Here is a 26,644-nt window from a genome sequence, read left to right as displayed (position 1 = left end):
TGTCCAGTCTTCATGACCACATCACTGTGTGCAACAATGCCATTCACTGATTTTTGTTTGTGATATCTACAGTTAATGATTTATTGTAAATTAAACTGTAAGGAAAATAGGTTAGTGAGATCTGCTTTTACTAGTTTCCTGACAACAGCTGTAATAAAGAATAGCCTATAAAAAGATCTACATGCACCTTGTATACATATCACATAGATGTTAAAGTATCTGGATTCTTTACAGACCACACTGCCCTATGTTGACTTGTAGATCTTTCCAGCAAAGTCTATGCGATTATCAAATTCATCCTAGGAAACTTCAGATGTTAGAGAACTGAAAGATGAACAAAATGAAAAATACAAACCCAAACAAAAAAATTCATGTTGGTGTAGAGAAGAACACGAACATCATTTTGACTCATAGAGTTTTATAATTATAGTAATAAATTTTATAGTAATAAGTTTTATCATAAAAATATTAAACATGTGCTAGATATGGTGATTTTAGGCATCACACACACACACACACACACAATTTGTTTTAGTAGCCATGTTATGCCCCATATACTCTACTTGTACTTGGTCTAACAAAGGTGGGACTGCTCAAAAATTTTATCAAATTTTCAGAAATTCACTCTCTGAAATTTGAAGCCAAATCAAGTCACTGAAATAAACCCTAGAAATTCACTTCTAGAAATTTCTAGGCAAGATGGAAAGTAGAATTTAAAGTTGAAATACCAACTGTTTTTAATGCTTAACAAGCTCAGGCGCCCTGGTGCTTCTCCCTCAGAGGAAAACTGAAGCTTTGGCCAGCCCACCAGCAGGGGCTTCAATAAAAGCTACTTTCTTTCCTCAGTAAAACCATCGCAAAGGCAGTCTGTCGGAAAACCGATGCTTTTGTAAAGTGGAAAACTCAGCAGAAGGATGAAATTGTTCCGTTTCAGGTAGAAAACTCTTTACACAGCCTTTCCATCCATTTGGTCAAAATTGAAGTTTTTAGTCTTATGAGACACTGAAGGGTGAAATTAAGGCTTTCCTAGCTTTGACACCCCTGCTGGGTGGAATTTGAGAGAAAAGGCCTCTGTTAGGTCACATTTTCTACTGAAATTATTAGACCTCTGCTCCAATCCCACAGACCTGACTGAATTTTCAAGTGTCTTTTGTTCCTTTATAGTCCTGAAAAAAATATATAACCTTTAACTACTAATCTTTAGTTGTGATGATTTAAAATATATTTGATCCAACCCAAATAACTCATTGAGCACAAATTCCTCATCTTCCAGTTGATCTGCTTCCTTGCTCCAATTGCCTCTACTGACACATACACCGTTCTGCTCATTCATCGTGACCTCCAGCCATCACCCAGAAATCTCTGCCATGTCTCTTACTATTGAGTTCAAATCCCAACATCTGTCATTTCACCTTTTTTGCTCTATAATAATCCATCATTCCTCCCTATCCAAAGTCCACCTGCCCAAAAAAGCATCAGTCTTACTCTTGACAGAGATTCCTCCTCCTGCATACATCTGACCCTCCTCTCATCTCACTGCAGAACAGGTGACCCATCCTATTGTATCCAACTCAAACATCTATTCAGAAAACCTGAATTATTGGTGGTCTCCTTTCCAACTCTCTCTACTCCTCTACATTCAGAAGCCTCATGGTTCTAAAAATAAAATAAAATAAATAGAAATTAAAAATTACTACACAACATAACTCTTATTCCATTTTTTATTTTTTATTTAAGATTTTATTTATTTATTCATGAGAGAGAGAGAGACAGAGACACAGGCAGAGGGAGAAGCAGGCTCCATGCAGGGAGCCCAATGGGGGACTTGATTCTGGGTCTCCAGGATCAGGCCCTGGGCTGAAGGCGGCACTAAACCGCTGAGCCATCCTGGCTGCCCTCTTCTTCTGTTTTTTTAAATTTCATAATCAAATATCTCAAAATAGTAATCTATAATAGTTTCTTCCATTTCTTCACCCTCAACTCTAATTCTCATCCCATTCCAATCTGGCTTCTGCCTGTTGCTTCTCAGAGATATTCTCAACCAAGATCACTGTCAACTCCTAGATCCTAAATCCCTCGAGTATAGTTTATATTCCCCAGGTGACTCTCAGGAGCACTTGACAGAGGTACCCACTTCTTCTTCCTGAAATCAGTATTTCCCAAGCAACATCACTTTGTTTTCCTCCAACTTATTCTGATGCTCCTGGTTAGCCTTCTTCGCCAACTCTACCTTCCCAAACTGCTTATCACATTTATATGGGATCAATACTGTTCTCTTATTTGTTTTCTCCTCCACTGTCAATTAACCTTTTCACCTCCCCATAGAATGGCTTATCACCTGTGGGTCCAAGAACCTGAACTCCATGCGTATAATCTGGGCAAACTTCTGGTGTCTAGGCCCATGTGATACTCATAATCCTGATTTAATGACTGAATTTTTTTGAGCCCTTACTATGTGTTAATCTTTAAGGATAAGCACTAATAACTGAATTACCTCATTAAATCCTCAGAATGCAGGGATCCCTGGGTGGCGCAGCGGTTTGGCGCTTGTCTTTGGCCCGGGGCGCGATCCTGGAGACCCGGGATCGAATCCCACATCAGGCTCCCGGTGCATGGAGCCTGCTTCTCCCTCTGCCTATGTCTCTGCCTCTCTCTCTCTCTCTCTCTCTGTGACTATCATAAATAAATAAAAATTAAAAAAAAAAATCCTCAGAATGCCCCCTAGGTAAGTACTATTATTATCACCACTTCACAAATGAGAAAAGGGAGTCTTAGATCAAAGAGGTGTTCAAAGTCACAGAGTTAGTGGGTGGACAAGCCAGAATTCAAACCGAGTTACCTAACTACCCACTCAGTGTCTGCTCCTCAACACTTCTAATCCTCCAGTTACCAGCAATTATGTAAGGCCCCTCTTCTACAAACCATTAGGGCATTTTCTGTATCGGTCACCATTGTATCCCCAGAAACAGAGGACATATTTGGTATCATTCCACTTAAAAAAAAAAATCTAGGTAACTGGTGGATTAACTATTAACTACTGAGGCTGAATCATGAGTAATAATTGAGATTTAGGACTACACATCTCTTGTCACTGTCCTTTCTGAGAACTATTAAGCTACTTCCCCAGGTAGAGAAAATGCTACTTAATATGTTCTCATAAGCAGGATAGAATAGATCGGTTATATGAACACAGGAAACAGGGGAGGTAAAAACTATTGAGCATTAAGGTCTAAACTCCATTAGACAGAAACTAAGTCTCTCTTACTAACACAGTACCTTTGGTGCCAACCAGAGAGCTCTTGCATTATAGGTGTTCACAGATATTTGTTGAATAAATTAGTAAATGCTTAAATAGAATGGAAAAACATTCATGCTTCACACATTATCAATTTGTTGTATAAATTTTTTAATGCTCACAGTATTTCTAAGATGACTTTTAATTGGGAATCTGGGGCTTGACGAAGTTTAAAAATCTCTCCAGACTTTGGAACCAATTTAAGCCTGACTCTGAAGTCCACACGTTTTTTTTTCTTGCACCATACTGTCATCCATTATACATGCTGACTTCTTTATCTTGGGTTCAAATATTTCTAGGTAGTCCAAACAATTGAAGTTGCAACAAACTCTAACCTTTGACTCCTTTATTGTATGAGCTTTGAATAAGCTATCAGCAGGAGAATATTGTTTGACATGTGAAAAGCTTAAAGAACAAGCTAAAATTTAATATTGTTCTGATTCATTTATACTTGATTTTTCAAATTTTGCTTAAGGTAATGATTTGTAATTTTTAATTTAGAAGGAATTGTCCACGCTGTACTTTAATTAATAAATACACTCCATAAAGGAAAGTGATGAATACAAATGAAGCTTGAATAAACCTTGGAAGGAAAATCATCACAAAAGAGAATTGCATCTTAAAACAGATATGTGAAAAAGCAGTGCCACAAAATTATTCATTACATAATGAAGTTTAATAATAATAATAGACATTTATAGAAATTACGACAATCATAGTCATTATGGAAATATTTTAATAATACCTTTGGTATTCATGACTTCATTTGCATGAAATACCACTCAATTACTAACTTTAGATCAATTAAACAATTATGTCTATTGGAGTTGTTCTAAAAGAGAATTATATTCATTCTAGCTCCTATCTCCTTTAAAATTACACTGCTTTATTTATATCACTAGATACCCAGAGCAAGTCAAAGAAATAATTAAAATAGAAAATTTCAAATCTTGCCTTAATGCGTGTTTTATAAATAATTACAGGTTTTTGATCTCATAATCTGATTCACTACTGCTGAGCTAAAGAAATAATAGACGTTTTAAAAGCCAGAAGTCCTGATTAACATAAAATTGTAAATATTGGTACCATAGTTGATTAAACAGTTTAAACATTTTTTAAAATGTTTACATTTCCTCTTAGTTTCCTTTTCATGTTACATTTTTAAAAATTTCATAGCCCTTACAGATTTAAAAGATAATCTATATTGTTATAGCCGTCATTATAACATCCAACATTCAAGAAGAAATCATGAAGTCTTTGTATATTATCTTTTTCACGAAATGTTAGCCAAAGCCACCATACACCCATCTTGGCTTTCTTTTCTTTTCTTTTCTTTTCTTTTTTTTTTATCCAGTTTTAACAATAAATCTTTTAGCAAATATTTTGCTAAATTATTATTCCCATCACAGGAAACTGTACAATTTATAAATGTAGTATCAACTAGAATATTTCCATCTCAAATGGTTTATAAAAAGCAAAGAAGTGTTATGTCAGTGACGTAACATAGGGTTGCGTCTTCTCAGAGAAGCTATGCCCTGAGCAGAGGGGCAGGGTCTCACTCTGAAGGCATTCACTGTGCCATCATTTAGGAAAACAGCATCTCTGGATAGAGAATGTACAACCCAATGAAATGAGCCTCAGCTTGGGAAAGTTGACGGTGGGGGCCAATGTATCAGGAGGGGGCCAGGAGAGTGATGGGGGCCTGCAGACTTAGGCTCCCTTCTGTGCTTACAGCATTACCACAACCTGGCTGCACATGAGAAGTGTTTCAGGTGAGGGTGAGTTAAAAAATATACCAGTGCAACAGGTCAGATGATTTGATGGTGTCTGAGTATCTCCTTTTCCTTTTTACTCCAGCATAATTAATACACACTGTTACATTAGCTTCAAGTGTACAATATAGTGATTCAACAATTCTACACGTTTCTCAGTGTTCATCACAGTAAGTGAACTCTTAATCCCCAGCTTTTTCACCCATCGCTTCCCTCTCTCCTCAGGTAACCATCAGTTTGTTCTCAGCAGTTAATGTTTCTTGGTTTGTCTCTTTTTTCCTTTGTTCATTTGCTTTGCTTCTTACATTCTGCATATGAGCAAAAGCACATGGTATTTGTCTTTCTCTGATGACTTATTTCACTTAGTGTCATACTCTGTTGATCCATCCACATTGTTGCAAATGGCACGATTTCATTCTTTTATGGCTAAATAATACTCCATTGTATATATGCATATATACGTAGACACACACACATATATGTATATATATGCATATATACACCACATCTTTATCCATTCATCTATCGATAGACACTTGGGTTGCTTCCATAATCTGGGTATTATAACTAATTCTGCAATAAACATAGGGGTGTATATGTCTCTTCAAATTAATGTTTTCATTTTCTTTGGGTAAATAGCCAGTAGTGGAACTTCCAGATAATTCTATTTTTAATATTTGGAGTATAATAAATATTTAATATTTAATATACTGTTTTTCCAGAGTGGCTGCACCAGTTTGCATTCCCAGCAACAGTGCATGAGGATTTCTTTTTCTCTGCATCCTCATCAACACTTGTTGTTTCTTGTGTTTTTGATTGTAGCCTTTCTGACAGGTGTGAGGTGGTATCTCATTGTGGTTTTGATTTGCATGTCCCTGATGATGAGTGGTGTTGAGCATCTTTTTGAGTATTTCTTAATAAGCTGTCCAAGTTATTTATTTATTTTTCTCTAAGCAATCTTAATATGAAGCTAGGATCAAGAACCAAAGGGGTGGAAATAGCACTCTCAGAAGCTGTAGAAACAACTAGGTTGGGGAAACTTGGTAAAATGCTTGCCCACAGCAGGATTGGAGAACCACCATTGTGGGGAGCATCTATTGTTCCTGATTTTTCCATGCTTCTTGTCTGAGTACCTTAGTAGGCATTAGTGGTTTCTAACATGTGATCACCAGACCAGCAGCAGCAGGATTGCCTGGGAACTTGTTCCAAATGCAATACTTACTTAGGTCCCATCACAGAAATACTCAATCAGCAAATCTGGGGATGGGTACTAGTAATCTACGCTTTAACAAGCCTTCTGGGTGCTTCTGGCAATTCATTAAAACTAAGAGAATCATTGGCATAAGTAAGGTGGTAATATAACTAGGCTAAGTGAAGTGGGATCAAGAGAATAATTTATGTCTTCAATACCTGACCAGGGCCTCATGCTGAGGACTGGCATGGGCTAGCATGTAGATGGCTGTGGAACTTAACGTAAGAGAACCATAGTGATAGTGAGCCAAGGGCAGATAGACAAGTCAACTGATCTACCTGCTTCCTCTCACATGGAAAGCTTTTCCTATTTGAAAAGCTGTGCATCCAGTATGTTTGGATGTTGCACTGTTGTTGATATCTCCCACCAGACCTGGTGTATGATGAAACACTGTGGAATGAGTCAGTAGAAATAGAAGGCTAAGTGTTGGAGGGAAGAAGGAGAGAGGCGCAGAGAGGCAGACACTGGATCAGAGGTTAGAAGACTAATTTAAGTAAAATAGGCAGCTCAATTATTTCAATCCTAGGAGAGCTCCACAGTTGATAATCATGCTACTTATAGCAGTAAACATGGAAGAAACAAGCAATTGTGAAGGTAGCTCTGGGACAAATAGCAAGTTTTGTTGATGATGGCCAGAGATCCCTTGTCATAGTTGGTAAATTAAAAGCATTCCCTTGGGTTCCATATATTCATTACCATGAATCCAGCCCTGCAAATGCAGACAAATCCAGTCCCAGGATACCCTGTACTCTATGTTGGTGGCCTCTCATGTGTGATATTATTTTCCAGGTGATATAAAGACAACAAGCTTAATGAGATTCTGTTACCAAGGTTGCCTCTAACTCCTTAATTTCTGGTTCATGGGAAGGCAACATGATTCCAATGACTATTTTCTTCACTCATTTTCTTTCACTTCAATGCAAACCTGTGTTTGAATACAGGTTCCTTTACTTATTGGCTTATTTAACCTCACAGGAGTTCAGTTTTCTCAGCTGTAAAATGGGAATAACAACATACTATCATCTGAGGGCGTCTGCGCGGCTCAGTCCCTTAAGTGTCTGACTCTTGGTTTCTATTCTGGTCATGATTTCAGAGTCCTGAAATAGAGCCCTGAATTGGGCTCCAGGCTCAGTAGGGAGTCTGCTTGAGATTCTCTTTCTTCTTCTCTCTCTAAAATATATAAATAAATCTTTTAAAAAATACTATCAGCAGATTTTATATGATGCCATGTTTGTGCTACACCCAGCACAAGGCATGAAACATACTATGTGCTCAATTAGTAGAAGCTGTTTTCTGTATATTATTTTAATATTCATCACTGCAGCCTGGTAAAACAATCACTGGTCCACCTATGTCAAGCAGGAACTGCAGCTAGCCATCTGACTCACCATAGAGTTTGTCTTTCCCATTCAGGCCCTCCAGAGAACAGAAAAGCCCATGGGGGCATAGCCAGGTCAACTGGGCTTTAGGCCTCCAGCGATCACTCATAAATGCAGACCACCTTCTTGCACTCACACGTACACAGAGTGAGATAACTTCGTTTCGTTGGACTGATGCAAATTCAAATTTAAATGCTCCTCCTGGCCCTCAAGTGATTTTGAGTTTTGCTGTACATGGTTACGGAAGCTGCAAATATGACAATATCCTTCTGGCTTAACCAAACCCCTGTAATACTAATCCAAAGTAAGTTCAACAGCAAATCCTAAACTGGAGTAACCTGTGTCCCCAGTGAGATAACGCAAACCCCAGATCAGTAATACTTGCATTATAGTGAAAACAAGGAGAGGTAGAGTTGCCAACACTTCTCACAGTCTCTGGATTAATGCTACTATTGGGGTGGAACATGCCATCAGAAAACAAGGTTAAATAGTTATCTGAAATAAGACCTACCACTCCCCTTTGGAGCTTACTCAGTAGGCTGAGTGAGGGGTCTGAGGTACATGCTGAGAGGTCAGTGGTGCTGGCTGTCCTCATCCTGCGGATTGGAATTCTGTTGATAACAGCACTAATCAACTGTTGTATGAAAACTGAGTGGATTTGGCCTCAGCCTTTATTAAAATATGAAATCCAATTGGCAGATTAGTAGCATGGCGGTGGTTCCCCACTGTTGTGTAAGAAATTGCAACAAAACTTGCTGTTTTATACAACACATACATTATCTTAGAATTCTGGAGGTCAGAAATCTGACATGGATTTCACTTAGCTGAAGCCAAGGTGTTAATAGAGCTGCATTGTTTTTTGTAGATTCTTGGGGAAATTTCTTTAATCATTGAGGGTGTTGCAGAAGTTAGTTCCTTGAGGTTGTGGGATGGAGGTCTCTGTTTCCTTATTGGTTGTCACCGAAGAGACTTTCTCAGGTTCTAGACACTGACTGCAATCCTCAGCCTGCTGTCCTGTGTATCCTCAGCCCATGGCCCCCTTCTTCCATCTTCAAAGATGGCAATGATAGGTCAAGTCTCTCATATTCTACATCTCTCTGATGAACTCTCTTGCCTTACTTTTTCACATTTAAGGACCCTTGTGATAACATTGGCCCCATGCAGAAATTCCAGGAGAATTCCCCCATTTAATGTCAGCTAATTACCAGTCTTAATTCCACCTGCAAAGTTCCTTTGGCCATATAAAACAACATATTCCTGAATTCCAGAGGTAGAGTGTGGACATCTTTGGGGCCATTATTCAATCATCAGCATGCAGTTATACAAATGTAAACTTGGTTAAGAATATATAGGACCAAGGGATGAATTGTTGAAACAGGTAGTTTACTATGACCCTGAGTGTCCCTGCACCTCATTGCTGTATGCACTTCTAAAGTAGCTAGTCACATAGGTAGCTAAGTTGGTCAAGGTGACCACAACATGACTCCTTTACTGCTATTCAGTCTCTAGAAAAGGGCAGCTAGCTCAGTCCTCACGCTGCTGAGGGCATGTGGAGCCACCTCTGATCCATACATCACTCAGTGGAACTTGGAAACAAGGGAACTAGCCCTACCATGCTGGTACCTCTGCCCTTTGCTGTGTTGTAACACTCTTGATCTGATCCACTGGAATTTGGTTGTCTACTTGCCGCACATGTGGAGTACTGACAGATGAATCTGTTAATCATTTTAATGGATTGAATTGTGTCCCTAAAAAGATATGTCTAAGTCCTAACTGCAGGGACTATGAATGTGACCTTACTTGGAAATAGTATTTAGAGATGTAATTAAGTTAAGGATTTCATGATGAGATCACCCTGGATTTAAGATGTGTTCTAAATGTGATGACTGATGCCCCTATAAGAAAAAGTTGGGAATATTTAAACCTCACCTCCACAAATACTAAGAGAATCATGACTAGGGCTTCCACAGGAAAAGTTTCCTTTGGCACTAAATTTGCAACATAGTTTGACTTCACACTGTGTGTCTCTAGAAGAATAAAAGAACTTTGAGGGGAACACAGTTCTGTGTGTTGATTCTCCATGAGTCCCAGGATAATCAGTATGGTAACAAGGTGAATATTTTTTCTAGACACCAAAATGCTGCTTCTGAATTTCCAAATTTTTAATAATTAATTACTTAAATACACCTTGTAGAGTTTATGAAGAAGCCAATGTTTTTCAGCTCACTATGGGTAAACACATATGACAAAGCTATATTTATTTTTCTTAGGTACTGCCATAAGGGGAACCAGCACTTCTGCTTATAAGACTGTGGCCAATATAACAAAACTTTTCAATCCATCTTCTACTAGTGTGTATCTCTTCCAAATATTCACATATACTGAATAACCTAATCTAATTAGCACTTTATAAGTGTTGATAACTAATAGTTGGGGAAATTATTTAATATTATGACAGTTATAAGCAATAAAAATTATATCACAGAATATAACTCTTTAAATAGGAGATAAACCTACAAAATACATTAGGGAATAGTTTTCTCCAACATGGAAGTGAAAAAAAAACATCTACTCACAGTTCACATGTGCAATTCACTGCACCTGTATGTATAGATATGTTCATGCTATTCCCCTTTTATATTTATATATAATACATCCTTGATAGCTAAAAGCTGAATACCATTTGCCTATCCTAATAATGATTAGCAAACTTATTTGTTCTGTTTTTTCTTGAAGTTTATTTTTTTTATTTAAACTAATTTTCCTTTAAAACCTGGCTTTTATTTTTAAAGATTTAACTTATTTATTCATGCGAGACACACACACACACACAGAGACAGAGAGAGAGGGAGGCAGAGACACAGGCAGAGGGAGAAGCAGGCTCCATGCAGGGAGCCTGATGTGGGACTCGATCCCGGGTCTCCAGGATCATGCCCTGGGCCAAAGGCAGCACTAAACTGCTGAGCCACCTGGGCTGCCCGAATATATTCACTATTATTACAACTGTTTTGGTTTATCAGAAAACACATTTTTATTTATTGGAATTTACTGGAAACTCAGTTTCTTTAAAGGAGAAGAAAATTCACCGACACAAATAACTGAAAATCCCAGTGGTATCTTTTTCATTATTTTTATTTTAATTCCAGTATAGTTAACATACAGTGTTATATTTGTTTCAGGAGTACAAGATACTGATTCAACAATTCCATACAACACCCAGTGCTCATCACAAGTGCACTCCTTCATTCCCATCACCTGTTTCTCCCATCCCCCCACAACCCTCCCCTCTGGTAACCATCATTTTGTTCTCTATAGTTAAGAATCTATTTCTTGGTTTGTCTCTCTCTCTTTTTTCCTTTGCTCTTTTATTTTGTTTCTTGAATTCTGCATATGAATGAGATCATATAGTATTTATCTTTCTCTAACTGGTTTATTTCCCTTACCATTATACTCTCCAGCTCCATCCACATTATTGGAAATGGCAAGATTTCATTCATTTTTATGGCTGAATAATATTATATATATGCGAATAATATTATATATATGTGTATACACACACACACCCCACATCTTCTTTATCCATTTATCAATCGATGGACCCTTGGGCTCCTCCCATAATCTGGCTATTGTATGAGACATCACCTCATAGCTGTCTGAATGGCTAACCACAAGAAACAAGTGTTAGTGAGGATGTGGAGAAAAAGGAACATTCATGCCCTGTTGCTGGGAATGCAAACTGGTGCAGCCACTGTGGAAAACAGTATGGAGATTCCATAAAAGATCAAAAATAGAACCACCTTATGATGCAGAAATCTCACTCTGAATATCTACCCAAAGAATATAAACACACTAATAGAAAGGGATACATGCAGTCCTATGTTTATAGCAGCATTATTTACAATTCCCTGGGTATCTTGATCCAGGCTATGGCTTAAGCCAGGGAAGCTCATTATGTCTCCTGGTCAGGTCCCTGTCTATGCCTAAGCTCTCTTCCCCATGCAGCTCCATGTGAAAGTATGATGTGTTTTTACTGCTCTAAATCTGTATATTCTCAGCAAGAAACAGCAAGAAAGTGTGTCTCTTCAAAAAGTTTAAGCATCATTACATTTAATTGTCTCTGAGGTGGTTACTTGTCCGTACTACTATGGTACCCAGAAAACTTGATTTTGATTAGATAAACATGAATCACCTATCCAACCTGAAGTTAGAGGTGATATTAACCTTAAGCAAAGGGTGTGGCCTGAAATTTCCTCGAGGAAAAACAATGCATGTTAAGTAGAAGCCAGGTGAATAGATGTTTTGGTTCTCTAAATAATGACCATCCACTAATAAGACAAAATTGATGCTGAGTCTCCAAACACATTTACTTTTATGTTTTGCCAATAAAATAAAGATTTAAGTATAGATTTTTTTTATCTTCTGATCAGATGATCAGATCATTATCATAACAAAAACATTTAGGAACTTCCTAATTATCTTTATCATCTTGGATTTATCAATATTTGGCCTACTGCATTGTTATACTCTTCTCATGCATATGTAGCTCTGCATGTCTGTGTGTGTAATTAGGAGGGGGTGTTTTATATATATTACATATGTATATATATATATAATGGGTCTCTATGTAATATGTATTTTATATATCTATCTATAGGGTCTCTATGTAATATGTATTTTATATATCTATCTATATATATGAATTCTATACTGGGTAGATGACAAATAAAATGGTGGGACATATTCTGATATAATAAGTGTCATCTTGTCCATTTTCTACCTGAAGATGAGATTTATTTTTAGATCGTATCCCAATAAAAATAACTATCTCTATGGTGAGGTGAACCTTGATTATAGTATACAATGTTTGGAATAAAAGTAGATAAAGGTACAGAGCAAAATGTAGCCATTCTTAGGTAAATAAGTAGTCAAAACATATTTAGCTGCAGATTCTAACAGAAAACTTCCAAAATAACAATTCAGTACAGGCTTAATCATTAAAGAAACTAAACTGTATCATTAGTGTACACCAAGAATAATCTGAGTTGATGGATAAAGTCCCTAAAACAACATAGAAGGTACTTTAATTTCAGTGCAAATACATTTGGACAGAGACAAACAACAGGATCTAAGGATAAAGCAACCAGAAAAGGTCATTACATGACAATTCCTTTAGCTACACAAGCTAAGTATAGCCACCAGATCCTTTGAGGGGAATACTTAAAAGTTAATTTAGGAGATCCCATGACTTCTTTTTCTGTGCCTTCCCCACCACTTCTATAGCACATGGACTTTTGCTAGCACATCTCCTCCCTTTGCTCACCAGTGGTCTTCAGATCAGTCCTTGGAGCTCCATCACCAAGCCATGGACCTGAGAAGTAGTAGATATAGGGTTTAGAGCCTTAGAACTTCAGCTTTCTTCCAAATATCTCTCCCCAAGCCATTTCTCTCCTTGACTTCACATACTCAAGGATTTCGAAAATCAGTAGGTTTGGGGAACCTGAGTGGCTCAGTGGTTGAACATTTGCCTTTGGCTCAGGTCGTGATCCTGGGGTCCTGGGGTTGAGTCTTGCATCAGGATCCCTGTGGGGAGCCTGCTTCTCCCTCTGCCTATGTCTCTGCCTCTCTGTGTCTCTTATGAATAATTAAAATCTTTAAAACAAAACAAAACAAAAATTCATAGACTTCACTTGTTTTCCCCAAGCTTCACCCAAAGCAAATAAGACCTTGCACTTATTCACTTGGTATGTAATGCTCTTATACGACACCTCTCCAGGTCATGACTTCCTTTCTTCTTTCTGACCAAAATCTGAATAGTCATTTCTCAGGGAGAAGCAATGCCATAAATCTTCTAATTTTCAGCATTTAACACAGTTGCCATTATAGACTGCTTTGTTGATGATTTGATTTGACTGTACTTTTCCTAAGGACAGCTGTTAAATTGTGTCTTGCCACCCTTATAACCCCTATCTACACTGTGTGTGTCTGAAATATAGATTGACTATCTCAACATTTGTTCCAGATTGCTTCTAGTTTTCCCTCTTGTATTGCTAAACATCTACATTTCTTTGAATCTCTTACAGTGGGAGCTCCAGATAGGCCTTAGAGGATGAAAAGAAATGTGCTCAAGCAAGGCCTGAAATTGGAGCTGATCTCAGAATGGGAAGAGTGGCAGTAGGAAACTATAGAGTTGGCAGGCCCAGGCATAGGGTGGCTTCTATCCCCATCTTGTAGGTAAGGTAGAGTGATCATGGAGGCAAGGATGGAACTGTGTCACAGAAAGCTGTCCCTTCCTGATATCTTCTCCGAGGAACCCATTTAGTTACACCTGTTCTGTGGTGATCCAACAGGGGTCATTCCTATACATCAAGTGTGGAGTTTACTTCCAAGTCCTAAGTCATTGGATTCCTTGTATTACATACTTGTTATTTATGTGTTTTTTGATACTTAAAACCAAACTTTGACTTCAGCAAATGTTTGTTGAATTAATCAACAAACACATTAAAGAGTAAATGTTACCTGACTTTAAATGAATTTTGTAACATATAATAAATACCTTTCACCTTTTATAAAATTATGTCTTAATGTTCTTCTTCTGATGGGATGAATTGCACCATTTGAACACTCATATTGCTTCATCACAGAAAGCACTGAAAACCTTTTTTATCTAGTTTTGAAAAAAAATACGCTGATACTGCCTTTACAATCATTAAAAATAAAAAAAAAAACTGAAGTAGACTTTTTCTTATAATGAATGACATGCTAATAAGCAAAAAGTGGATAAGACAAATCTAATAAAAAGAATGAAAAAGGCATTCTTCATATGGTGCAAGTTAAGCTAATAAGCAGTGACTCATTCAAATGAGTCAAAATCAGAAAATATTAAAATCAGAAAATTATCTGGAGGGTAGGACAGATTTGGGCTTTAAAATTTTGTGAATCTAAATTTTTTCTTTTTTTTTCCTGTTTGTATACAGAGCCAAAGGACATAGTTCTAATTATGAAATGTTCATTAATATGAGTAAAAAACATTCCAGCTACGTCCACCCAAATTGTGCCAAATAAACAGTTTCTTTGGGAGAAATTGAATTAATTCTATCTGGCTTAAGGTAGGATAATTAATTTTAACTGGCTTAAGGTAAAATTATTCTTGTAATACAGACTCAGCCAGCTAATTATTTCTCCATATGCTACTGTTCCCCTACACCTGCCTCACGTTGGCACAGCAGACCTCTCACATTTCCCTACTCTTTCCCCATGTTGTCAAGGACATGCCACCAAAACAGCCATCAACTTGCCTCCAGCACAGAGAACCAGAGTTTCCAGGATTAGTGAAATAGACCGTTGTGGTATTTATTTAAATTAACTATTAATTGAAAAAAAAATGTTCTCAAAAGTAACTTGATATTATCATTAACAAAAGATATTTACCCTAATCACTAAAGTTACACACACACACACACACACACACACACACTATTCAATAATGCCAAATCAGAAATAACCTAAAATCATTTATAATTATTATAAAGGGAATTATAATATATTTTGAAAACACTGTGTGTTGACTTGTAGTTTTCCAAGTTTTAGTGGACATAAAAATCATTGTTTTTTGTTTTTTGAGATTTTGGCTGAATCTATCAATATTTTATTTTTATTTATTGGCTGTTAAAATATTTTTTTATTTTTTATTCAAATTCCAGTTAACATACAGCATAATATTAATTTCAAGTGTACAATATGGTAATTCAACACTTCACTAGAACATCTGGCACTCATCACAAGTGCACTCCTTAATCCCCATCCCCTATTTTACCCATCCCCTACAACCTCCCCTCTGTTAACCATCAGTTTGTTCCCTGTAGTTGAGTCTGTTTCTTGGTTTGCCTCTCTATATCCTTTTTTTCCCCTTTTGCTCATTTGTTTTGTTTCCTAAATTCCACATATAAGTGAAATCATATGGCATTTCTTTCCCTGACTGATTTATTTCACTTAGCATAATAGTCTCTAGCTCCTTCCATATCACTGCAAATGGCAAGATTTCATTTTTTATGCCTGAGTAATATTCTATTATATATATATAATCATGATAAATATTATATATAAAATTATCATGTGTATATATATATGTACACACTTATATATGTGTATATATAGGGAGAGAAAAAAACACATTTTCCTTATCCATTCATCAGTCTAATGGATACCTAGCTACTTTTTAAAAATATATACATCACTACTTCCCAAGTTACATGTCTATTAACTTGGAATTTTCATTTTAGGAAAGCACCCTATTTGGTACAGTAGGGCCATGATCCAACTTCTGGAAACATTGCTTTAAGAGGTCAGACATCTAATCTATTTTTGAATTCCTTCTCTCTACCATGTGAATTCTACTGAACATACATGGAATAACAGAATGCTAGCAAAGGAACTGAACGTGAAATGTGAATGTGATTTGTAATTTAATTGACTTCCTATTCATGTTACACTAAAATAGGGCCACCTTCATACACACACACACACACACACACACACATACACACACATGTGGAACTATGAATATTAAGTCAAAGTTGGTTAAAAAGCAAAGAGATGATTATTGTTAGTTACTGATGTATTGATGCTTCCTTTCCTCTGTTTTCCTAGAATTTAGAGAATTAGAAAGGCTGCCAAATGCTGTGGGGATTTAAATACCATTAAATTAAGCAAAATAAAATGATAGGGAAACAGAAAGTGATGGGCAGTAGCAGAGGAATATGAAATGAAAAATCTCTCAATTATGTCAACAACCATATTAAATTTAACTGCATGAATTAAAAAGAAATAAATCCAGCAAGTGGAAAGAGTACGCTAAGCTGTGTCAAGAGCCAACAGCTATTTTAGTGAAAATAAACTGAAACTCTAAAGAAACAGTACATTGTCCTCATGAACCCAAATTAGTGCTTTTATTTAAACCTAGTGGCTAAATTTTGGAAAACATAATAGGATAATGGCATTTTGGTGCTGGGAGAATCTCAGCTATTTATTCCAGACTCTTTTCTTAAAAATGAGGAAACTAAAGGACAAAGAGTATTATTTGGTCCAAAATATTGAGCACAGACCAGAATAGGAGTTTATTCTTTCATCCTCTAACGTCAGGCCCCATTTTCCTGTTACAGATGTGTTCAGTCACACATTTAGCGGTTACCACTTTCCCTGATTACTAATACAGATGCTCTTTGGAGTCTCTTTTGTAAAGGCACCAACCTATGGGTTTTTCCCTCATCTTATAATTTTATTTTTAATTTGAATTTTTGCTTTAGTCTTAAAGAAGTATTAAAACCATAGTGTTTTGTCATTTTAAGTAAGAAACTAAATATTATGTCTTTATCATTGCTTTAAATCAAGCTAATATAAATCAACTGATAACAGCTATGTGAACTGCCAATCATTTTGCAATAATATAGTGGATTATTAGTAGCATGCTAGACACATCAAACAGAAATGATATAATTTCATATCTGAATGTCACAATTTATAATACAAAATTTCATGAAGTTTCTAAATCTGCAAAATATAAGTGACGTAAATGTCAAAATTTGTCTCTTGGTTTTAATTGGCTATCAGACAAAATATCATTGATCTGCTATACAGAAAAGAGATTTTGAAGGATATTATAAGTCTCCAACAGCCTTATAGACCTATTGCCCTCTAACATAGAACTAATAGGAAAGTAGAAGAATTAAATATTTAATTAAATAATGAAATTTAAATAATGAAAATGGAACATAAATTCATTTATTTATATATCTAGCACATATTTATGAAGGTGTGCCAAACACTGTAGTAGTTGAGATTTACTATTCATAATTTTAATTTAATAAATTTAATTTTATTTAATAAGCTATGATAGCATTTGTGAAAAAGTGAAACCCCACCCAGTGATAATATATCCCTAGAAATAAGGATTCATATATACAAAATCTTACCTTCTCTCTGGTGGAGAATCACAAAACAGAAAAAATAAAATTCCTATTTTAGAGTTTATTTATAAAAAATCAACTCATTGTATGTATGTGCATGTACATTTGTGTGCATGCAGGCATATGTGTATTTAAGGGTGAGTGAGGGCAGTCATAGTATATTAAAGAAAGTGTCACCCTATTGTGTAGTATATTGATTTATTTCAATCCCACGGGAACTCTCAGTAGATACCTCTTTATGGCACTCATGAATGGTACTTAAGAGTTTATCTCTGGTAATTTCAGAAATTCTTGGGGAAAAGAACATTGTTCTGCTCAACCCATGCAATCCCATTCACTTTTGTTAAAATGTATACAAAATCAGGATGCATTTCTAATTTTTATGAAATAGCTAAATTATCAATTCATAATGACATCCACATGTAGCTTAGTGTTTTGCCTCAAAGAAAAATGAATTATTTTCATTTTTATACACAAAATACATTTCACATATGAAAGGGTTAAAAATTTCCATATATCCAAAATAATCACTATGTCAAAAATTAAAATTTCTGGTGTACCTTGGAAAGCAAAACAACATAAGAATAGTTAAAAGAAAACATGAAATGACCCTATCTAATTATCTTATTCTGTATTTAAATTATTACTATTTTATAACAGTATAAGAATAGGTATTATTTTTATTCTTAAATTATTCAAAAATGTTATGAGCAAAGAAGGTTTTGAAAGAGAAATAGTGAATGCAGTTAACAAATCCATAGGTTTGCCTGCTAAACATCTGAATGAAAATAAAATATTTCTAAGGGTAAAGTTACTAAACAAAATAAATGTGATGTCATTCCTATTCAAGGAATGGACACTATCAGAAAAGTAAATTCATTAGGAATTGACTTTGATGGCCTTTCCACTTTTAGATTAATTCATCATTTTCCTGAGACACATCAATTACCACTCTGTCACATTAACTTTCTGAAAATGACCAATTGTGTGACCTGAAGGAAGGAGTTCAGTTGCCAGAATGACTTAAGAAAACAAGCCTCCAAAAAACTTCAGGAGAGGCATGTTGACTAGTTCATGGGGCTTTACCCAGTAGAACACTGACAGCTTTATCCAATACCTTTTCACTTCAAGAAGTCTTATTTGGAATGGAGAATACATACACTGCATAACAATAGAGTTAATTAAAGCTTTCTAAGTACAAAAATCTGTCACTTGATAAAGGAAATAAAGTAAATCATCATTGATAGGACAGGAATCATATCTAGGAAAATGGTTGGGAATTATGATTCTACTTTTCTCCATTACAGCAAAACAAGGACATATTTTGATAAATATTAGTTTATCTGTGTTTGTTCCCAGTTTATTTTGTTGTCTTCTCCATCATGGGCACAAACCTCACTTTTCCCTTCCTTGTCCCTCATTTGTCTTCTTTTTTCCTCTCTTCTCTCCTCTTCTCTCTGTCCTCCTAAAAGTTCCTGCAAGTGAACAAAGGGAGGAAGGAAGGTGGAAGTAAAACCTCAGAAAGAGATCAGAATTCATGAAGTCCTTAAAGTTTTGTTTTCTTTTTCTTTTTACCACCCCTTTGTGAAGATGTCCTTTTCTTAATCACACAATTTACCAAGTTGTCTCAGAACTTCCTTCTCCCTGTATCTCTCATAGGCATGGTCCCACCTCTCAAGTATTCTTACTGATTAGTAATTTTCTAATCTATTAATTAAAAGTTCAGGTGCATGCTGCTGTATGTTTAATTTTAAAAGATTGATGCACACATAGCTTTAACATAGGACATAAAAGCAACAAGATGGAGATTCGCGTGATGCAATCATTCATGCTAAGGAGAATCTTTGTCCTTAAATTAGTAGTGTACTTTACACTATTTTTTTAAGATTTTATTTTATTTTATTTTACTTTTATTTTATTATTTTATTTTATATTTGAGAGAGAGAGAGAGAGAGAGAGTGTGTGTGTGTGTGTGTGTGTGTGTATGGGGAAGGGTTGTGAAACAGCAGGAGAATCAGACTCTGTAGGGAGCCTGGCACAGGGCTTGATCTCAGCACCCTGAGACAGTGACCTGAGCAGAAGGCAGATGCTTAACTGACTGAGCCATCCAGGTGCTGCAATAGTGCCATTTAAAATGAAAATTTAAAAATTTATTCCCTATAATATGAAAGCCAAATATATGCAAAATATAGCACTATATATTTCAAATATGTATGTGAAATTCTTCCCTTCTTGTATAAATAAGGATTTATTTTTAAAAAGTCATTGAACAATGAGAACGGTAAAGTTCAAGAAATTAACACAATTTATTGATATGGAGATTTCTGTGAATAGCAGGCAATTCCGTGTCTGTCACAGATACTTGTTAAATGTGATTGGATATAAAGATAACACAGTAAGAGACTTTACACCTCTTTTAGAGACTGATAATTGAGTGGTTACTGTTTTGGCACTTATATGTCAGCACCTATATATAAGTGTTACTCATATATAGAACTTATTTTCTCATAAGTATATGGTGCTTCTATATGGTAATTATATACCTATATACACAGAATACTCCTATATGATATTTATATGTGTAATTATATACATATAAATAGCTTTTATTTAAAAAATATTAAAACTACAATTTGGCTTCATGTTATAATAAAATCTACAGTATTCTCTGGACTTAGGCATATTTTATTTGCAGCTTTGATTCATTTGGTGTTTGGGGACATTTGAATCTCAATCCCAGTGGGGGTCTCTGTGGAATGAAGGATTTTGACTTGCAGCTGCACTATGATAAGTAATTATTTTGGTTCAAGGGTAAGTCTGAATCCTAATGAAGAGCATTGGAATCACCAACACCTCTTCCTGGTCATCAAGATAATATATACTTAAGGGATAGTTTTCTGACTTATGAACACGTCCACTGGTTTGGTCAGGCCTTCCAGAATCTTCTCAGTTTCCAACTTCTGTTTAGTTCTAAGCTGAAGAACTACACTTGTCCCAAAGAGACCAGGTCTGGCCCCTGTGCCCTATTGACAGGACATGCCAATTGATGTATATGCCAGTTCCAAACAGTCCCCATTCAACCCTCATATTTCTTAACTGACATATTTTAAGTTATAATATTTTGATGTAACTAGTTAGGAATCAAAATGAAATTGAATGAGTTATTCCATCCATATTCTCATTCTATTTTATTAGCCTCATCATAATGTACTACTGATAATAATTTTTGTGTTTATCTCCCCATATAGACTTTTAGCCCATGCTGGGCAGGGATAATGATTCATTAATCTTCACATCACCCAGCTTCTACCACAGTAAGTGATACAGAGTGTAATAGAAAAACTTGTTCTGTTCCAGTGACCCAAATGCAAGCAGGTATTTTGATGATCAAAACTTGTTTCATAATTGAAATAATTCTGTTCTTCCACAAGTAGAAATCTGTATAAAAACATCTCTACAGATTTATCAGTTGTATATGTTAGAATCAAATATACTATTATGGCTGGTTTCTGAATCCATATAATAGAAAATTATGATTACTGACTATAATATTTCACTTTAGATATCTGTACTGCCAAGTCACAGAACACCAATGCAATTGAATTTTGCATATGCAATTAATCCCTAGAATCACAAAGAATAAAGAAAAGTGATATGGAATTCAATTTTTCTGGCCATTTAGCTTTTAGGACTCATATGAGTATGAACTACTTATATAATTAAAAAAATATGAGCTTATCAAACACACTTTTAATTCACTGTTAACAAGATAGAGTGAAATAATAGAATTGTGCATTAAGATACTATACATACTTTATTTTTTAAAATATTTTATTTATTTATTCATGAGAGACACAGAGAGAAAGAGAGAGAGAGAGAGAGAGGCAGAGACACAGGCAGAGGGAGCAGTAGGTTCCATGCAAGGAGCTTGATCTGAACTCGATCCCAGGTCTCCAGGACCACACCCTGGGCCGAAAGTGGCATTAAACCGCTGAGCCACCCGGGCTGCCCACTATACGTACTTTAATGGAAGAAATAGAAACAAGATGTAAATGTTTTTCAGCATGTTGACAATAAAACACACAAATTGCACCATTAAGAGATTATTTTTAAAATCTAAAAACTATTTATTTTTAAAAATCCTATCTATGCAGTAATTATGTCTATTGGCTTTAGGATAAAACAATTGCAATTTGAAGTTCTCAAAGTCAGATTCTGAATTTAATTCTAGTTTTAGTATTTGTTCTATAGGCTATAAAAGGTATTTGCAACATGAGGCACTTGAAATGACTCAAAAATAATTTTTCTGAGACTAGAAAAGAACCAGAGGAGTAAACTTCCACTGAACTGAATTGTTTATGCAGATACTATCGCTGCTGACAAATGCTTATTAGGCAGTTGTTCAAACTAATCGAGAAATATACTTACTGAGAAATAAGATCAATTGCTTGAAAAATACTGAGACAAAACTATAAAAGGAAACAAAAACCACAAAGGTCCATCCCTTCACTTCTTTCTTCCTTTTGGAAAAGCTTGGAACTGTCAAGTTTGTCGTATTGTAACATTTTCATACAAAACTGGTTACACTCTGTTTTCATATTCATGAACAATGTTATTCTACCTCACAATGAGAAAGAGAGCAAGCTATCAGATGTTAAATAGAAAGGAAATGTTCAGATTTGGAGGTGGGTGGAAGTGAAGGCAGCATTTACTGAGCATCAGGGAGGCACGTATAGTGAGTGAGAACATTTGCTTCCAAGGAGCACCAGTACCTTGCTTTTCTCCTGCAGTTCAATTTGTGACGTCTTGAAATCAGGACCTTGAGAGTTTGAACTTAATCTAGTTTTCCTATCCAGGAGCTCTTCCATTTCTTTCACCTGGGCCTTTAGCCTTCTATTTTCTTTTTCCAGTCCTTGTTTTTCTGTTTCAAGCATTTCCCTCTTGTCCCACTCTGAGATATTTTCAGCCTGCAATCTCTCTAGCTAAACAAAGAAAACACAGAGAGGCAACATGTAGCATTGGTAATTGTTAAAAGGCAAGGCACCCTGCAAAACAAAAACAAAAACAACCCACTATGGAAGGTTCACAGATACATACATTTATGTAATTTTTAAGAAGAAAACTGGATTTGTCTGAAAAGTTGTGAACAACACAAAGGTCCTAAGACCAGGCCATGCCTTAGATAAACATACCTTTCCTCTTGGTTCATGAGACTATTTCTATAACCATATAGCCCATATTTGTCAAATAAGTTTGTCAAGTGAAAAGCAATGGTACTCTGCCAACAATTTCCACTTAAATGATGAACATTTATCAATTGAGAAGGCACAAAATAATTTCTTGGGCAATTCTGGTTGCATGGATATACTTCATGTATTCATTCACTGGTTTATGTATTTATTTACTATACCGTTCAAGTTCCACATATTATGTTAGTCACTGAGAACAAAGACAAGTGAATGTAACAGGATATTATACATTCCATAATTGGAATACCATAAAATATAGTCACACACACAGTGAGTGAGTGGTTAATTGGATTTCCAGGGAATAAAGGTTGGCCACCATGGACAGGGGGCCAAATCTGATTCATCTATTTTAATAGATCCCATAATATTGGCATTATTTTAATGGTTGAAAAAAAGAGAATACTCTTATAGATACATTAACATTATATAAAATTCAAATTTCAGTGTCACAAATAAAGTTGTATTGGAATGCAGCTGCATTCATTTGTTTACATCTTGCTTATATGACTGTTCTTACACTAACAGTGACAGAGTTGAAATGCTGGGATAGAGACTGTTGGGATAGAGGCTGTATGACCAGCAAAGCCTCAATTACTATTTAGCCTCCAACAGAAAAAGTTTGTTTACCTCTACTTCCACCCCATGGTTCCTGACCAAGGTTACACATGAGATTCTCTTGGGGAGATGTTTATAATTACCAGTGACTAGAACCCACCTCCAGAAGTTTTGATTTAATGAATTTAGTTCAATTTTTATGTCCCCCTGGGTCAGTTTTTATTTCTAACATTTTTATATTTAGATTTTAAAGAGGCAATAGCAAATGGGTTTATATTATGCAGTTTTATTGTGTTTAAATGTTTGCTCATTATAGTGAGATTGAATTACATTGGTCTGATATGATTATTTTTTTTACTCAGGATATTGTAAGCAGAAATGATTAGTAGCTCTTTTAGCTCTAAATTCTAATCCTGAGCTCTGAATTCTAACCTTGACTTCACCATTGATTCAGTGGGTAAGCTCAGACTGGTAACTTCATCTCCCCAGTATGAACAATTTATTCTCCAATGTGACAGAGTTTGTGAAAAGTGAAGTTAATTAAGTTGACAGGAAAACACTTTGCATAGCAATATTCTACTTAGAGAAGAAACACTGTGATAATATAATTTGGGAAAAATAATTATATAGGTATTTCTCCGATATATTTGGGCATATGTATATCCAAATGTCAAGGTAATTTTATGGCATAGATCTGTACGGTGAAGCCATTCTTTCCAGTAAATAAGCAAGTAGAACCTAGTCCTGTTTCTGTCACTTTCTCATTGGCTGATTCCGAACAAAATGTTTCCTCTTTCTGTTCCTGTTTTTAAATAAAATTGAGAACACCAGACCCACCAAATTTGTGCAATTATAGGGACCAAATAAAGTCAATTATTCAAAATGCCTTGCAAACTATGTAACATGTTTAAAATATGAGACATGTTAAACAGTTAAGGATAAAAATTAGAAATTATCTATTTTTACGTAGTTGTTTCAAATGGCCTGACTGCAAGGTATTGATTAGTATTAGACTATTACAAAGTATTTTTCAATGACATTTTAAATTCTAAAAGAGAAATCAACTGAATCAAAAGCAACAAAATGTTAAGACTTAAAACAAAAAAGGAAAAATATTAGATTTCAAAATATCTTTGGAAATGGATTTTGGCTAAAAATTTTCTAAAATCTGTTTTCTCATATACATGAAATTGTACCATTATTGTAGAAAATATTATGTTTCCAGGGATCCCTGGGTGGCGCAGCGGTTTGGCGCCTGCCTTTGGCCCAGGGCGCGATCCTGGAGACCCGGGATCGAATCCCACGTCGGGCTCCCGGTGCATGGAGCCTGCTTCTCCCTCTGCCTGTGTCTCTGCCTCTCTCTCTCTCTCTGTGTGACTATCATAAATAAATAAAAATTTTTTAAAAAAAGAAAATATTACGTTTCCAAATCAGAGAAGCTCTCACTTCTAAAATGCAGGAAACAAAAATTACATTCTTGGAACTAGATCTTGTTTATCAATTAAATATAATAAACTAAGGTATGTTATTTTATTTTCAAAGATTTATTTTAGAAAGAGGGTGAGAGAGAGAGAGGGTGCATATGAGCAAGGGCGGAGGAGCAGGAGGAGAGAGAGAATCTCTGCTGAGCGAAGTGTCTGATGTGGGGCTTGCTCCTAGACTCTCAGAGCATGACCTGAGTCGAAATCAAGTCAGACACTCAACTGACTGAGCCACCCAGGCACCTCAAAATTCACATTTCAGATGATGTGGTTTAACATGTGGGGTATCTATTTGGGGATATGAGGTGAAAATAGTATTTCAAAATCCAATTACCAACATGTCATTTTTTTAATTATTAAGATTAATGCTTAAACATTTTGACTATCATCACATCACTTATCAGAATGAAAATAATAAAGCTATAACAAAAAATCATTAACTTGGTGATAAAAAATTAATTTTAGGAAAATATATGTATTTCTGGCCAAGGACAAATATGCTATGTCAAGGCTTTGTAAAATTATAGGCATTTAAAAGAAATTGCTAAAGTCAATTTTATACCTGATAACAGAAAACAGGTAGAACTAAGGTCTTAAATAAGTAACAGATAATTTTAATGAATAAACTCCAAATCTTTAAAAATATAATTTATAAAAAGTAATAATTATAACAGTTGTAACAGAAATCTTAAGTAATGATGTCTTATTATTTTCTATTTGTAGTTTATTGACACAGCAATTATTTCATAAATTTATGTATACACCACACAGCAAAAAAGTAAAGGTTCTGTAGAAATTGGAACATCATAAATATAAAAGCTTTATTTCTTTTCTCATTTTATAAAATTTTTTATCAGGTTATTCTTTTCCAAGAATCATATGAAAATCTACTACATTAAAAGCCATTCAACTGAGGGGTGTATGGGTGGCTCAGTCAGTAAGCGTCAGATTCTTGACTTCCACTCAGGTCATGATTTCAGGGTTGTGAAATCCATCCATCAGGCTCACACTCAGTGGGAAATTTGCTCAATATTCTCTCTCCCTCTGCCCCTCCCCAGCTCATGTGTTCATGCTTTCTCTCTCCCAAATTATTAAATAAATCTTTTAAAAAAAAAGGCATTCAACTGAATGCAAGTTAAAAAGAAAATAAAAATCAGGTGCTACTTTAAGCTTCCAGAATTTATTGTAAGCAATTTTAATAGTAATATCAAATTGAAATGGAGTTCCATTAATTTGCTTTTAGTGATCAAGAGAAAATCCTAAAATGTTCTAATTCTAACTCTACTATACTACGAATTTTAACTAATAGTGGGTACTATTGTTAATTAAATTTCATGTAATATGGGAATTATTGAAAAAAAAGTTTTCTAAAAATTTTAATGTAAAAATATATTATCCTAAGAGTAATCAGTAAAATATTTGTTGAGTTAATTATTTCCAATGTTATGCATATTAAATATTGTGAAAAATATGTAAACACCCAAATAACTATTCAGGTGTTTAACAAATATTATTACCTCTTACATAAGAAGCTTGGAATATTCTATTGACAAAATACAAATAAATATATAGGTATAGATTGGGCAGAGATTCATGAAGGATGAAACTCCCTGAGTGTGATGAGAAACATCTGCAATAAATTAAGCAATCAGAGGTTACTTAGAGGAATAATATGTAAGCTGAAACCTGAAGTTTAAGA

General features: G+C 35.3%; 1 protein-coding gene across 11 annotated transcripts in view; it reads right to left on the bottom strand.

The window, feature by feature from the left end:
- Positions 1-11,061: 11,061 nt before the first annotated feature.
- The window catches only part of CCDC102B (coiled-coil domain containing 102B), a 186,228-nt gene continuing 170,645 nt past the window's right edge, over positions 11,062-26,644 (bottom strand). For 3 of the 11 annotated variants that reach the window (XM_072758073.1, XM_072758069.1, XM_072758072.1), the window contains exons 6-8: positions 22,433-22,642; positions 19,055-19,135; positions 11,062-13,066 (exon numbers count right to left, since the gene is read on the bottom strand). In XM_072758073.1, the coding sequence (XP_072614174.1) occupies positions 13,028-13,066; positions 19,055-19,135; positions 22,433-22,642 (330 nt within the window). In that variant the 3' untranslated portion in view covers positions 11,062-13,027. Of the gene's footprint in view, positions 13,067-19,054; positions 19,136-21,473; positions 21,682-22,432; positions 22,643-26,644 lie in introns of those variants that run through there. The other 8 variants (XM_072758070.1, XM_072758068.1, XM_072758071.1 and 5 more) reach the window with 3 other exon arrangements.

The sequence above is a fragment of the Vulpes vulpes genome, chromosome 5 (genome assembly GCF_048418805.1).
Source record: "Vulpes vulpes isolate BD-2025 chromosome 5, VulVul3, whole genome shotgun sequence".
Taxonomy (NCBI): domain Eukaryota; kingdom Metazoa; phylum Chordata; class Mammalia; order Carnivora; family Canidae; genus Vulpes; species Vulpes vulpes.
This window is presented reverse-complemented; position numbering and strand designations above follow the sequence as displayed.